The sequence below is a fragment of the Cebus imitator genome, unplaced genomic scaffold (assembly GCF_001604975.1).
Source record: "Cebus imitator isolate Cc_AM_T3 unplaced genomic scaffold, Cebus_imitator-1.0 Scaffold255, whole genome shotgun sequence".
In the NCBI taxonomy this organism is placed as follows: domain Eukaryota; kingdom Metazoa; phylum Chordata; class Mammalia; order Primates; family Cebidae; genus Cebus; species Cebus imitator.
Genome location: NW_016107570.1, coordinates 2,683,462 through 2,698,739, shown reverse-complemented (window position 1 = coordinate 2,698,739; position 15,278 = coordinate 2,683,462). Strand labels below are relative to the sequence as shown.

The 15,278-nt window shown below is 35.2% G+C and overlaps 1 protein-coding gene across 1 annotated transcript in view; it reads right to left on the bottom strand.

Moving 5' to 3' along the window:
• The window catches only part of ZSWIM6 (zinc finger SWIM-type containing 6), a 212,653-nt gene that overhangs the window by 45,243 nt on the left and 152,132 nt on the right, over positions 1-15,278 (bottom strand). Inside the window, exons 3-4 of the mRNA XM_017499187.1 lie at positions 9,056-9,204; positions 5,650-5,800 (exon numbers count right to left, since the gene is read on the bottom strand). Coding sequence (XP_017354676.1) covers positions 5,650-5,800; positions 9,056-9,204 — 300 coding nt within the window. The remainder of the gene's footprint in view (positions 1-5,649; positions 5,801-9,055; positions 9,205-15,278) is intronic.

The following is a 15,278-nucleotide window of genomic DNA, read 5'->3' as shown; positions in this document are numbered from 1 at the left end:
ATTGTCTAGTCTGGTGGTTATGTTTTTGAAGTCACTGTCACCTGGGATTAAATTCCTGCTTTGCTACTGTGACCTGGGGCAAGTTATCAAGCCTCCTTAAGGCTCAGTATTCTTGGCTATAAAATTAGGGCAAATAATTGTACCTATTTCACAGGATTGTTTCAGGGATTAAATAAAACAATGCATGCATTAAGTGCTTAGCATAGTTCCTAACAAATAAGTGTTGTTAACTATGTTATCATTAGCAGCTAGACCAAAATGGGAAATAAAACAAAGCAAATTTCTAGGTTTTATGATACCTATCTACCATCTCGCTTTTCTCCTCTTTTAAGTAACAATAAAGAACAGCAAGGTTGGACTGAAAATGTTAACATTTTTGATAATGAATCTGAAGGCTCTCTACTCTCCTCCACTGCGTCTTCGTTCATGTTATTTTTTTTTCCTGGAGTATTCATACTACTTATTCCCTGAAACACAACTCCATAAACACCTTATAAAACCACATTAAATTTTGTTTCTACAAATCTCTGAACTAATTTGTAATGAAATTACTCTATCAAAGTTCTCCTTCATCCATTCATGACTATTATTTATCATATCTCCTAATGTTTACCTCTCTCTACCAGTACTATCACCTATCCCCAAACCAAAGATCTAATGTATCCATTCCTCTAGACACAGCAAGTGCTTCATACATACTGATAGACTACAATTAGACTTCTGGAAAGAAGGTTAACAATATAGCACTGACAGTGGCGTGTCATGGGAAAGCTATACTCTCCTTATGTCCAGGGAAGACAAACAGGTAGACCACAAGCAATCCCTGATATGCGGTTCATTAGAATTACATTCTACACTTCTAGCTATCTGGAAGTTTCCAAGTGTGTACTGACATCTCTTTGCTGCAAGAGAGCGCTGGGAATTGCTGTTTTTGTCATAGTACTAGCAAAGAGGTAACTACTTATATGTCGAACCACTTTGGTAAACTTTCTAGTTCTCAAAAAGAAGCAGCTGCTCCTTAGCCATTCATTAACCACCATCAACTTTAAAATGTGGCAAGATTGAGTTAGTTTTAATAATTCAGCAAAGAAGCTCAAAACAGGGATAGGGGGTTGGGGGAGCAGTTATTAAGCCTACTGCTTAAAAAAATGTAAGATAGCATTCCCCAGAAATTTCTCCACAACTACCTATAAAGCAGAGCCTTTAGAATCTTATTTCTGGTACACAGCGACTGTCCTAAATTACTTAAGAGTATTATTTTGAACGTGTGACTTACGCATATGTTTTTCTCCTTATTCAAGAATGTAGGTGGTTACAGAAAAATCACTACTTGAGTCTGGGATGGAAGATAGAATATCATTTGGGTCCATGAAGCAGGTTAATTTTTAGTATTTTGCAAAAAATACAGTCTCAAAGGGTAGGATGTGTTCTCTATTGCTGAACATGGTTAGATTTACCTAATTCCAAGTGTGCTGAGTCTGCACATCACTCAAGCTAGCACCCTGCCAAGGAACATTAGAGCTGCTGCTTAATAACAAGTGGTCAAGCTAACCATACAATGAATTTCAAACTAGAAAAAAAATCTAACTATGGCTATTTCTGCTTACACAGAATTAGGTCATTATATGAGAAGCCGTGAAAAGAACTCTGAAAGATACCACCTTGTTCTTGTGAACTGAAATGAGCAAAGCTCAGCACAGCAAGGCTCTTGCAATGGCAGCCCATCCTCTCCCCAAGAAACAGGATTCATATGCTAGAAAGCAAAGCCATGACTCAGCTCCGAGAGAAAGTTAAGTGTTTAAAACTTGGGGAAAACCACATTACGTAACACTTGAAAATAAAAATTTAAGAATTTTTCCCTGTGATAAAACTGTAATTAAGTGTTATTTAACTGTTTCCTCTAATGACATCCATTTTAATTAGGTTTTAATAGACTGGCAGCCACAACCTATAGTTTTATGAAGCAAAGTAAAATTGCAGTCTAGGAATACATTTAAGAAAAGAGACCCATCAACACAGATGAGAGGTTACAGTATATTCCCTCATCCCTAGACCCCCACAGTAATTAAGTGTGCTGAGCAGACAGCCATTAGAGTTAACAGTAGGAGTGCTCACCCCCAATCAGCACTGGGTTGTTCTTTGAAATCCAAAGGTTATTTCTGTGATCTGCTTTCCAGAAAATTTGCATATCACAGAATAAAGAATGTAATTAAAGAGGTGTGTGTTCTATAGATTCTACTAAATATGTAGCCTCTATCAAACATACAATCTCTACCACTGCAATGGGGATTTCTGTTTTAACATTTTAATATATACCTTTTCTTACAGTTGATTATGATACATTACTCATCTTGAGAACACTGGGCGTATGTTTGGGAAAATGAACATCATGCAGAGAAAGTAAAATTAATATTTGAAAAACTGACTCATGTACAAGATAAATGTATCTGCAAATGAGATGCAATAAACAGAATCTTAAGAGTATGCATCTGTACCTATTTCATATTACATTATGAAAACCAGGAAGTAAATCACAAAAGTTAACTCATACCAAATGAGAATCATAGGCACTTATATTAGAAAAGAAAAACAGAATAATCAGTCCCTTTGTTACCTGGAGCATGGCGTGGGGTTGGGGGTGGGGGGGGGGAAGGGGAGAAGAGGAGAAATTGGGCATGCTGCTACCACAAATAAGTTTTCATATATTCACTTGAAAGAAAGAAAAAGTTAAAATAAATGTTACTTTTACAATTAATTTTGCAACATCAACACTCAAACTTTCATAAATCATGTGTAAGCAGGAAATTATAAATCTTGGGGAGGGGGACATTGGGCCACATGAAAAAGATCTTATAATCTTCTGATTGACAATCTGATGGCTCCAAATCCATCTGCCAAGAAGCAGAGTTACTTGGCTAGCATACTCTCACTTGTACACTTTCATTATTTAAGGCTTTCATGCCAGGAATCTTTTTTTTTTTTTTTCCTGGTGTACTGGCCACTGCCAGAAATGGACCCAATGAATCCACCAGTGCTAAGGAGTTAAGCATCTGAGATTTAATTTAACAGTTTCAGCTTTATTAAGCTGTCACAGAGCGGCCCCACTTTGATAACAGTAGCTGCTCCAATTATGGCTTGGTTTAGGGTTGACAAGTATAATGATTCATTCGTGGCACATGAGAAGCAATAAAAGGTTGTTTTGCATTACAGCTTTAAAAATGTGGGCATTTTTTTCATTTAATTTGTCACTTAGCTTTTGCTAAGAGGACATTTAAATTGCAGTAAAAGGCAAATGGGGCTTTTAGTTTAAATGTAATCCCCATATTTAAATGATCTGTAATGGCGCAGTGTCGGAGTGGGAACACTATTGTCTCTCAGTGGGTTCTGATGGTGACATGTGACATTTGTATTCAGGTCCTGTATTATCCATGTGGCTAAAGGGCTTCCAATTTCATTTCACAGCCAGAAGTCTGCAGAAAACACCAATTAACTTGCAGATCCCATTTGCCGACAAAACTCAGCCTCTTCTCAATGTCTGGCATCTGGCAGTGCTCAGCATTTAATTCCAAAGCAGAGCCTTGAAGCAATGTGAGCCCTGTGTAGGGGCACAAAGTCAAATTCCCCCATTTTATTAAGAAGGAAAAGCCTTTCCTTTTGTAGTCCAGAAGTAACTTTCAGTTAATTTTTTGGTGAATGAATATTAAGATGTGATACTTACTTCTACGTGAGATTCTTCACAGAACTTAGACCCCATTAAAATAGCAAGTGACCTCTGCTTGCCATCAGAGTACACAGGAGAATTTCTAGAAGTCTAGTAATAGTTGGGTGGCGGGTGAGGGCACACAGGGCAAGAAGTTGTGCTCTTTATACTGAACTGAAATCAAAGAACTTGTATAAAGCCTGGTCATTAATTAGAAAGTAGTCTATAAGAGGGCATAATTAGAATTGGTTGGTAGAAACTTCCACCTAATAAAAATTTATACTTCTGATTGAGGGTTAAGATAGGTAATTTTCAAAATCCACATGGAAAAGTGAAATTTGATCATGAATTAAATGTGAACACTGCAAATTTTATTTGATTGTACCACCTGTACCTTTTTTGGTAACCAAAACATTTAGTTGACTATTTTCTTCCTAACCAGTAATTTGTAATTGAAGTTTCTCTAAGTATCAAAGCTCTTTAAATTGTATTTATTTAATATGAATTCAATAATTTTTCTTAAATGATCCCTTCATTATAGTTTTCTTAAACCTAATCCTTTTTACTTTAGAAACCATCTAACCAATCTAGTCTGTACTATAGAGTTTCAAAATTGAAAAAGGTTTACTTGAAAAGTAAAACATTCAGCATTCTATGAAAATATTTATTTAAACCATGCACTATACTTGTGTTCTCCAACCACCACAGGGTGCCCCCAAACATCATTCTAATACATTGAAACTATCTATTGTAGTTACAGATTGTTTTACATTTTGACTGGGGGAAAGGCCACTACCATTATTTCAGGAGACTCAAAGAAAGCACCAAGATTAAGTTATTACAAGATACTTAAGAAAATAGCCAGGGAAAAAGTCAAGAAATATCCAACAGTTCACAAGTAGCAAACCTGTCCACCGCCAAGTTCTGAACTGATATCCTATTAATAGGAAAAAGGAAATACTGATGTCAAATTCTTTACCAACTTGCTGCATAACCCTAGATGACACAATGTCATCTTGTGGAAGTCTCCTAACCTCTCTGGACTTGTTTCCTTATCTGTAAAACAGCCAATCTCAAATGACCCTTCCAATTATATTCATTTGGCATCCTCATGGACAACAGCATCTTTTGGTTTAGACTAGACTTGGGATCAATCAGCATGATGTGGTCCCTCATTAGACAAGAAAAATTTCACTGAGACTAGGATCTTCTCATAAACATGTATTTAAAAATTTGATATATTTGTCAAAATTTCAGGTGTCACTTATAGATTTCTTAAAAAAAGACAAGATAATAAACACACCATTCATTATTTCCCTAGCAATGAACACTGGGTACCAAGACTCATCCCAACAAAATTCCCAGTATTCTTTTAATGAACATGACTAGTGGATTTCTCATTTTTTTTTCAACGTTTGCTGTATTTGTATCTTTAGCCACCAGGAATTTGGGAAGCAATAAATATTAGAATTTGCTGTATTCTTCCATTCTGAGGATCAACAATTCATTTAAATCTATACCAGCCAAAAATAAAATGAATACCCAAACTACTTTTAATAATTCCAGTGTGGGGAGAAGGGGGAAGAAAGACTCCAAATTTCAGCTGAATCAATTACAATATTAATCTAGAAATAAGTAACCAGCTCTATAATAAAAAACTATTTTAAAATAATACAGCTTTATTTTTTCATTTTTCAAATACTAAAGGCAGATTCCTGCATTTAACTTTCCTCAAGATCAGGCAATTCCCCCAAAACCCTGCCAAGGCTGTTTTATGTAAATGCCAGCCCAAGTCCTAATTCCTCCTATGCTTCTAACCTATATATTGGAAAGAAGTTCCATGCAGTAGCAGCTCTCTCTTCAGCAATATTACGGTCATGTTCTTGAAACATCTGACTATGGTATTTATCAATATACAAATCAATGGTAATCTGTCAGGAAATACTTACCCAGCTCATCCCAGAGCTGCCTGTATTTGTCAGTCATCGCAGTGCCCTGTTGTCGCCAAAGTGACAGGCGAGGGTCAGCCATGAATTGCTCTGTTATCAAGGTCAACATGCGGGCCCCATTGGAGTCCCTCATCTTTAACATCTCCCGCACCTAGTAGGGAAAAACAGACCTTCAAAAAATTGTTCAAAACAAAAATACAAGAAAACCCCATAGCAACACAAGGGACAAACCACCACTTGGGAAGGGGGATAGGCGGGGAGGTGTCAAGCCTTCACACCGGCCCTCTTAAGCAAACAAAATGTATAATTTAAAACCATTCCCTACCCTAAATAGCAATTTAATCAAAGAAATCACATTAATTATTTTGAACTATGTTTTAGAATCCATATGAAGAAAAATATTCTCAATTCCAAAAATGTTCTGGTTGTGGCTTACACACACTGATTAAGGTAAGTGAGTAAATTGTGTTTCATATGTCCAGTAGAAACTTTTTTTTCCAGTTCTCCTTCAAAGTCTCTCTCTTACCTAAACCAAGTACACTTTGTGATTCAAGATTACACTCCAACAAAGTAGGTATTCATACTTTGACAAACCACAAAAGTAAAATCTGGCACTGGGAACAAGTATCTGAACCTACCTAGTTTACCAAAACAGGTTTAAGCAAGGTGCTGGTGCTTCCTTGCATAAAATGAGATGCCATACTTTTTATAAGAAGCCATAACTTTGCTAGCCTAAAGAAATATCAAAACAAACATGACAAATAGTTTGGCACCTTCCTGACTCTCCAACTGATTGTACTTACACCAGAGAAGCAGAGCCTAATGCAGAGTCCATTGAGAACTCAAGAAATCTTCTAAGCAGATCTGATAATGTACATAATAATAACACTTGACCTTCAGTTTTTTTAGGAACAGATTTGTTGAGACATAATTCACATACCATACACAATTCACCAATTTAAACTGTACAATTCAATGGTTTTTAGCATATTCACAGCTGTGCAAGTCCTTCAATTTCTGAGACAAATTAGTAATTGCATCAAGGTTCTCACTCAGGTTTTTTTAATATATAAAGAGCAGCAGGATACTTCTATTCACTCACAGGGTAGTTTTTGCAATGGCAAAAGAAAATGGACAGAGCTGTTAAGTTCAAGAACTCTCTTGCTCTATATGGGTGATCCATGAAGCAGAATAATAACTACAGACCTAGTAAGTTAACTTTACCTCTCAAGTTGGAACTTTTAAGCTCTATCCACTACTCTTGTGCTGTATTTCCCAAATAAAAGAAAAAAGAAACACAAGGGTAAGCGTCGCTGCAGGAAGCCCTAAATGAATCCATCCACTCCAAAAATGTATACTGCTATGTATTCAATAAGTAAGAATCTCAGCTGTAATTTCCCTGTAAGAAAAGGTGGAGTGGTTGAAATAGAGTCCTTCTCTTTTCCTTGCTTTTCACAAAGAAGGGAGAAAGGCAAGGAAAGGAGAATACAGATCTTCAATAAAGCAGCCCAAATCTAGTACAATAGATCCTGCCTGAGGTCTGCACCTTCAAGCAATGGTAATTCCTCACTTGCTTTAGAATTTGAGCTTTATAAAGAACTCAAAAGTTCTTCTACCCTGAATCACAAAGGTTGCGTTTCCAGCAGGGTTACTTTGGTATTCCCATAAATGAGTTTATTCCCAATATCAAAGTACTAAAAACTCATTAACAGGTGAAGACAGAGGAAGAAAAGGAGTTGCCATTTATTGGATATGATGTTAAAGAGTTTTACATTTATACTTACTATTTAATTTTCAAAACAACCATGTAAAATAGCCAGATTATAATCCCCATTTTACAAATTACAAAACCAAGCCTCAGAGAAGTAAAGTAACTTGCCCAATGGACAAGGGGAATAGCTTGGATCAGAAGCCATAACTGCCTTAACTTTGAGTTATGCTAATTCCAAAATTAGAGGTTGCTATTACTTCATATGGCATACATAATGTGTATATAACATATAGGGAAAAAAAGAACTATTGAAGACCAGTCCAATTTCAAACTGTTTCTAACATAAGAATATGTGAAATACTTCCTGTGTGTCTAAATATAATAAACCTTTTACATTACTAGTAGTGTGGATTTGATTTAATGTTTATTTTTTCTGGTAGATTTCTAACCTGTTACGCAGCAACAGCCATGAAAATAATTGCTTTACTCAAGTATATAAAACAGAACTCTATTTAACCAGCACTCATGTACATCTATAACCTACTGGCAATTAATTTTCAGAGTGTTGACAGGGAGGCATGACATGAGTATGAAGTGCCTGTGAATCACCAAAAAATTATTAAATCAAGTGTAAAGTAGTATTAGAGTTAAATGTATTTTACTGTAATCTAATTCTGGGGAACTGGCAATCTACATATGGTATACAAGACAAATCTTTACGAGCGTGGTATTGATTAAGCAGAATACACTATTCCTGGCCTTACCCAATAACAAGGTTTACTCTAATTCTTTTGAACTAAAAAAAAAAAAAAAAAAAAATCTTTTAATTATAACAAGTATTAGAGAAGATATTCAAAAAAAGCATTAATGAACAGTTATCTGTTCCCTTAAAACCAGCTTAAATACATTAACCATAATGATGGCTATACCCCAATGAAAATATACTGATTTAATATTATTAAAAAAGCATTTTATCCAGTATTTAGAAATATGTGTATGGTACTAAAACTTCTGTATAAAGCAAAACACACAGCTTCCACTCACAAGGAACTTCTGACCAAGATAACTTAAATTCTTGAGCCATCAATTTTTAATGATGAAGATGAACGGTAGACGGCATCATTTAATGCTATTATCACAACTTTAAGAGATTATGTTATTATTAACTAACTTTCTAGATGATAAAATTAACAAATAATTTGCCAAGGTTCATACACTTAGAAAGATCTAGAACTTGGATTTAAACTGAGATCCATATGACTCTAAAACCCAAGCTTTTGAAATTAACTTTCAGATACTGACATCATTAGACTAAATAATTAAAGCACATTTTAGGGATTATAAAGCTATGTTCTCTGGGAAAAATTGACTAGAAAGGGATAAGCTTGAAAAATGGAATTCTGAATAACATTGTTATTTTGCTTTTATTACTGTAATAGGTTTTTCAAAATTATATAAATTATCACCATTTGATTAACTGAGAGAGACAAAAATGTCCCAAATCTTGTCTAAGAACACCCAAGGAAAAAAAAAAAACTTGCACTACAATATAAAAAGTTTCTGTTGGTCAATTTACTTAGACCCTGTTCTTTAATTTTTAAAAGAGGCTTTATCCTATTGTAGACATGATCATATTTAGATAGTCCCTATATATGTATATATTTAGAATATTTCTTTAGAAATAGACAATCATACCTTTGCAAAGAGCAAATTAAGTTGCTTCCCTGATCCGTGGTACCCGCCCTGGGAAAGGAATAGTTTAACCTGTTCTTGAACCTGCTCTTCATCTAAGTGCCAGCAGTTTTCATCATCTATACTAGCACCTGCTGTTGGATCGGGAGCACCTAGAAATAGAAAGAAAAAAAATAACACACAGGCTAGATAAAAACTCTGTGCTAAAAGGATTCTGAAATAAACTTGAAAATAATTAAGACTCTTTTTGCCTACTTTTTAATTCAATCTCAATTTCAATTATACATATAAATTTATGACAAAGTAAATACAAGAATCACTCTTATTTCCAGGACTTCCTGATTTGGGCTAAGCCAAATGCAGATTAGTTTAGAATTGAGATATTTCTTTTTTTCAGGTTCAGAGACTATATTTTTAGAAATGAGTTTATAGGTTCTCTAAAAAAATTAAACTCACAAAAATGTTTCACTGTAAATATGTGATATTTATAAAGCTCTAGTAAGCCATGCTGGGAAAATGTTTTTCGAAGACTTTAGAAAAATATGAAACAAGTAAACTTAGCAGAGTATTTCTCTCTTTACTATGCTAATTCAGTAAGTTTTCACCATTATCTGCTGTTGAATAAAATACATGCTGACATAAGTCTTTAGTTGCAGAAAACTGAAGATTAAAAAGGGAAATCAAGCCACATGGGAACAGGCAGTGCAGACTAATTATATAAACTGTTGTATTAAACCAGGTTGTAGTATCACCTTGCCAAACTGCATAAATATTTTATTGCTGAAGTACACCCAAAGGTTACAGGTATGTAATAAGCCCTGTGAGTGTAGACTACCTTAGAAATTAAAAAACTACCCAGATATTTAGGCAGGTAAAGATTGTTTCATTATTTACCAATAAAAGAAAATGGTATTTTAAGCTCTAAAATTCATAAGTAATACAAAAACACTTAGATCTAAAACCCATTCATCCCTAGTGTTTCATCTTCTTATCAATCCTTAAAAAAAAAAACATTTGTAGGTGTGGTTTTGTATTACTTTTCTTGTCTTCTAATGATCTAAAGCAGACTAAATTAGCCAAAGAAATAATCACTAACAAACATCTGCTTAGAACCAGGGTCTACTAGTCCCTAGTGCAGGAAGGCAGTGGGTCCCTCAACCTGCCTGAAAAAGTACATGTTTACTCATTCATTCATCCAGTCAGCATATTTACTGAATGCCTGACTCAGTGCCAGCTTCTCTATTAGACTTGGGGATAGAATAATGTACAAAATAGACAGAATTCCTGTCTTCACTGAATCTACAACCGAGTTTAGCGGCTTTCAAATTTCATTGAACAAGACCCACAATAAGAAATATATTTTACATCATGCCTAATATGCTGATGTGTCTGTGTGTTTATATAATTAGTCTGCAAAAATTTGATAAAAGTGTCCTTACTGTAAGCAGAGGCTCAACATTTTCTACTCATATTTCATTTTTTAAAGAGGGCTTGTCACAATTTTTAAAATCGATTTTATAACCTATAATGGGTGGCCGCCCACTATCAGAAAAACACTCTTCTAAGTATTTGAAATAAATATCAATCTAGTTATGATATAGACAAATGTATAATAAATGGTAATAACTGCTCAGAGGAAGAGGACAGGGTGATAGAAGACTCTATCATCAGAGAGTTCTAACTGAGTCTTGAATTGTTAGAGCAAGCATACCTTGCTGAAATGGCATTGAGCTGAGATCTGCCTTAAGTAGATTAAAAGCTAATTAAAAACGAACTAAAGGTCAGAAAAGGAGGGAAGGGTCTGCATGTGAGAAGAACTTGAGCATAGGCATTAGGCAGGAAAAAACATGGTGCATGGAAGAAATAAAAGACAGCCTATGCCACTCAAGAATACAGGATGAGAGGAAGAATAATACAGGATAATCCTGGAGAAAAGAAACGGGGTCAGAGTGAGTGACTTGGCTGGTGAAAAGCTTAGTTTTTTTCTCTGAGGGTAATGAATGGGAATTCATGACAAATTACTCAAAGTGGAAGAAATACTCTAAATAATAAAAGATGTTTTGTCCTGAAATGCATCAATTTCAACATTCCTACAATGAAATATTATACAGCCATAAAAATGAATGTGGAGATTCTCTATGCATTACAATGGAAAGATATCCAGGACATTCTGTTGATTGAAAAACAATCAAGAAGAATAACAGTTAAAAAAAAAAGAATAAAAGTATACACAGTATACCACTTTTCAAGCAATTAATGATGTTTTATACTAGATAGACTAACCAAGAAAAGGAGAGAGAAGATCCAAATAAATAAAATCAGAAATGAAAAAGAAGACAATACAATTGATATCACAGAAATACAGAAGATGATCAAAGTCCTATTATGAACAATTATATGCCCCCAAACTAAAAAGTCTACAAGAAATGAATAAATTCGTAGAAATGTACCTCCTAAGACTGAACTAGGAAAAAACAGAAAAGCCTGAGCAGATCAGTAACGAGTAGCAAGATTGAATCAGTAATAAAAAATCTCCCAGCAAAGAAAACTCCAGGATCAGATGGATTTACAGCCTAATTCTACCAAACGTAAGAAGAACTAATGTCAATTATACTGAAACTGTTCCAAAAAATCAGAGCACAGAATCCTCCTGAACTCATTATGCAAGGCCAATGTCAGTATGGTACCAAAACTAGACAAAGACACAATACAAAAAGAAAACTAGAGACCAATATCCCTAATGAACACAGATATAAAACTCTTTTTTTTTTTTTGAGACATAGTTTCGCTCTTGTTACCCAGGCTGGAGTGCAATGGCGCGATCTNCAACCTCCGCCTCCTGGGTTCAGGCAATTCTCCTGCCTCAGCCTCCTGAGTAGCTGGATTACAGGCACGCACCACCATGCCCAGCTAATTTTTTTTTGTAGCTTTAGTAGAGAGGGGGTTTCACCATGTTGACCAGGATGGTCTCGATCTCTTGACCTCGTGATCCACCCGCCTCGGCCTCCCAAAGTGCTGGGATTACAGGCTTGAGCCACCGCGCCCGGCCTTAGATATAAAACTCTTTAAAAAATACTAGCAAACCCAATTGAACAGCATGTCAGAAAGATAGTACACCATGATCAAATGGTTACACCAGGGATGCAAGGATTGTTCAACATGCAAATCAAGAAATGTGATAAATCACATCGACAGAATAAAGGACAAAAACCACACGATTGTCTCAATAGACACAGAAAAAGCATTTGATAAAATTCAGCTTCTGTTCATAATAAAAACCCTCAGCAAATGAGGCATAAAAAAATACCTCAAAATAATAAAGGCCATATATGACATACCCACATTCTAAGAACTGGAACAAGACAAGAATGCCCATTTTCACCACTCGTATTCAACATAATGCTGGAAGTCCTATTCAGAGCAATCAGTCAAGAAAAATTTAAAAAAAGACATCCATATGGGAAAGCAGGAAATCAAATTATCCCTGTTCACTGATGGTACAATCTTCCATCTAGAAAAACCTGAAGACTCCACCAAAAAGTCATTCAATTTGATAGATGAATTCAGTAAAGTTGCAAGACACAAAATCAACATACAAAAGTAGTGTTTCTATACACCAATTAACAATCTACCTGAGAACCAAATTAAAAAGCAATCCTACTTACAATAACTACCAAAAAAATAAAAAATAAAAATAAAATACTTAAAAATATATTTACCAAGGAGGTAAAATATTTCTACAAAAAAAATAAAACATTGATGAATAAAATTAAAGATAACAAAAAAAAAAAATGAAAAAACACCCAATACTTATGGATCAGAAGAATTAATATGGTTAAGATGATCCTATTGCCCAAAGCAATCTGCAGATTCAAAGCAATCCTTATGTAAATATTGACATTTTTTTCACAGAATTAGAACAAACGATCCTAAAATTCATATGGAACAACAACAAAAAAAAGAGCCCAAAGAGCCAAAGCAATACAAAGAAATAAAAGGAACAAAGCTGGAAGCGTATTACCTGGCTGCAAATTATACTACAAGCCTTCCACAAAATACACAAAAATATACACTAGGGAAAGGACACCCTTTTCAATAAACAGTGCTGGAAAAATTGTATAGGTACATGCAGAAGACCAAAACTGGATTCCTGTGTCTCATCATAAAATGTAAGACCTGTAACTATAAATATATTAGAAGAAAACCTAGGGAAAATTCTCCTGGATACTGGTCTAGGCAACACAATTATGACAAAGACCTCAAGTGCACAAAAACAAATGCAGAGAAAAGAGATTTAATTAAACTAAAAAGCTTCTGTACAGAAAAAGAAATAACAGAGTAAAGAGACAACCTGCAGAATGGAAGAAAATATGTGCAAACTATTCACCTGACAGGAAATGAGTATCCAGAATTTACAAGGAAATCAAACAACTCAACAAAAAAAACCCCACAATAATCTCATTAAAAAGGTATGCAAAGGACACAAGACATTTTTCAAAGAAGACATACAAATGGCCAATAGGCAAATGAAAAAATGCTCAATATCACTAACCATCAGAGAAATGCAAGTCAAAAACCACAATGACATATCATTTTTTACCAGTCATAATTGCTATTATTAAAAAGACAAAAAATTAGAGATGTTGGTGAGGATATAGAGAAAAGAGAACTCTTATACACAGTGGGAATGTAAATTAGTATAACATTAGGAAAACAGTATGGCAATTTCGCAAATAACTAAAAATAGAACTACCATTCCATTCAGCAATCCCACTAATAGGTATCTACCCAGAGGAAAAGAAAACATTGTACCAAAGACACCTGCACGCCTATGTATATCAAGCATTTTTCATGATAGCAAAGATATGGAATCAACCTAAGTATCTATCAATGAATGATGTGGTACAGACACACAATGAAATACTAATTGGCCATAAAAAAAATGAAATCACATTCATTGCTGCAACACAGATGGAACAAGAGGCCATTATATTAAAGTGGAAGAAATCAGACACAGAAAGACAAATACCACATATTCTCACTTATAAGTGGCAGCTAGATAACATGTACACAAGGGCATAGAGTGTGGACTGACAGACAATGAAGACTTCGAAGAGTTAGGGGGTAGGTGAGGAGAAATTACTTAATGGGTGCAATGTACATTACTCAGGTGATGGATACCCTAAAAGCTCGGACTACACACTACCATGAAATCCATGCATGTACCAAAATTACTCTTGTACCCTAAAATTTATACAAATAAAAAATGATAAACAAAATACATATAAATAAATGAGGTTTAAAAGAGCTTACATGTTAGTATGTCCTTATGTATGCATATAATATCTTGGAAGGACATTTTAAAGACTACAGGTAACCTAGTAACATAGGGGAAGGAGACATCTTTTAAAATTTTGGAGTCATGTGAATATATTTATGTATCTAAAAAATCACTTTATCTGAAATATGGAGGATGAATTGAGGCACAAAAATATGTAACAGAGAGAATGCTTTTCTGATGGTGTACACACAGGATGATGAAAGTTGCCTGAAGAATAGGAATGAGAGCAGACACGGAGACACAGGATTTCATAAATGCAACCAGAACCTGGTGAATAAGTAGATATGTGAAGTATGGGAGATGAAGGGATGGAGAAAGACGTGAGTTTCTGGATTAAACAACCATATAGAATACTGGAAAACTCCCTGACACACAGACCACCAGAGAAGGACAATGTTTGGAAGTGAGGAGGGGCAGTGTTTTGGTCATGAGCTCAGTTTTAGATATGGTGAATCTGACATACCATTTAGACAGTGGAGAAGAGGAAAGAGGATTTCAAGGAAGAAGCTGGAATATATTATGGGATGCAGTACTGGTTAAGAGCATCTAGGAACAAATCCTAAGGAAGGCCAACATTTAAAGGCTGCATAAATAAACGAGCAAGGATGACAAAGGAAATGAGCGGCCTCTTAGGAAGAGTTGGAGAGACCAGCTCTTCCAGAAGAAAGAGAAAGTCATTCCAAGTAGAGACTAAACAAATACATAGAGGTGAACTTCATGAGAGCAAGAGTTTTATCTGCCCTGCTCAGCACTGCTTTGTAACACCCAGCCACTATCAGAATATCAAGCAAGGGGCCGGGCGCGGTGGCTCACGCCTGTAATCCCAGCACTTTGGGAGGCTGAGGCGGGTGGATCACAAGGTCAAGAGATCGAGACCATCCTGGT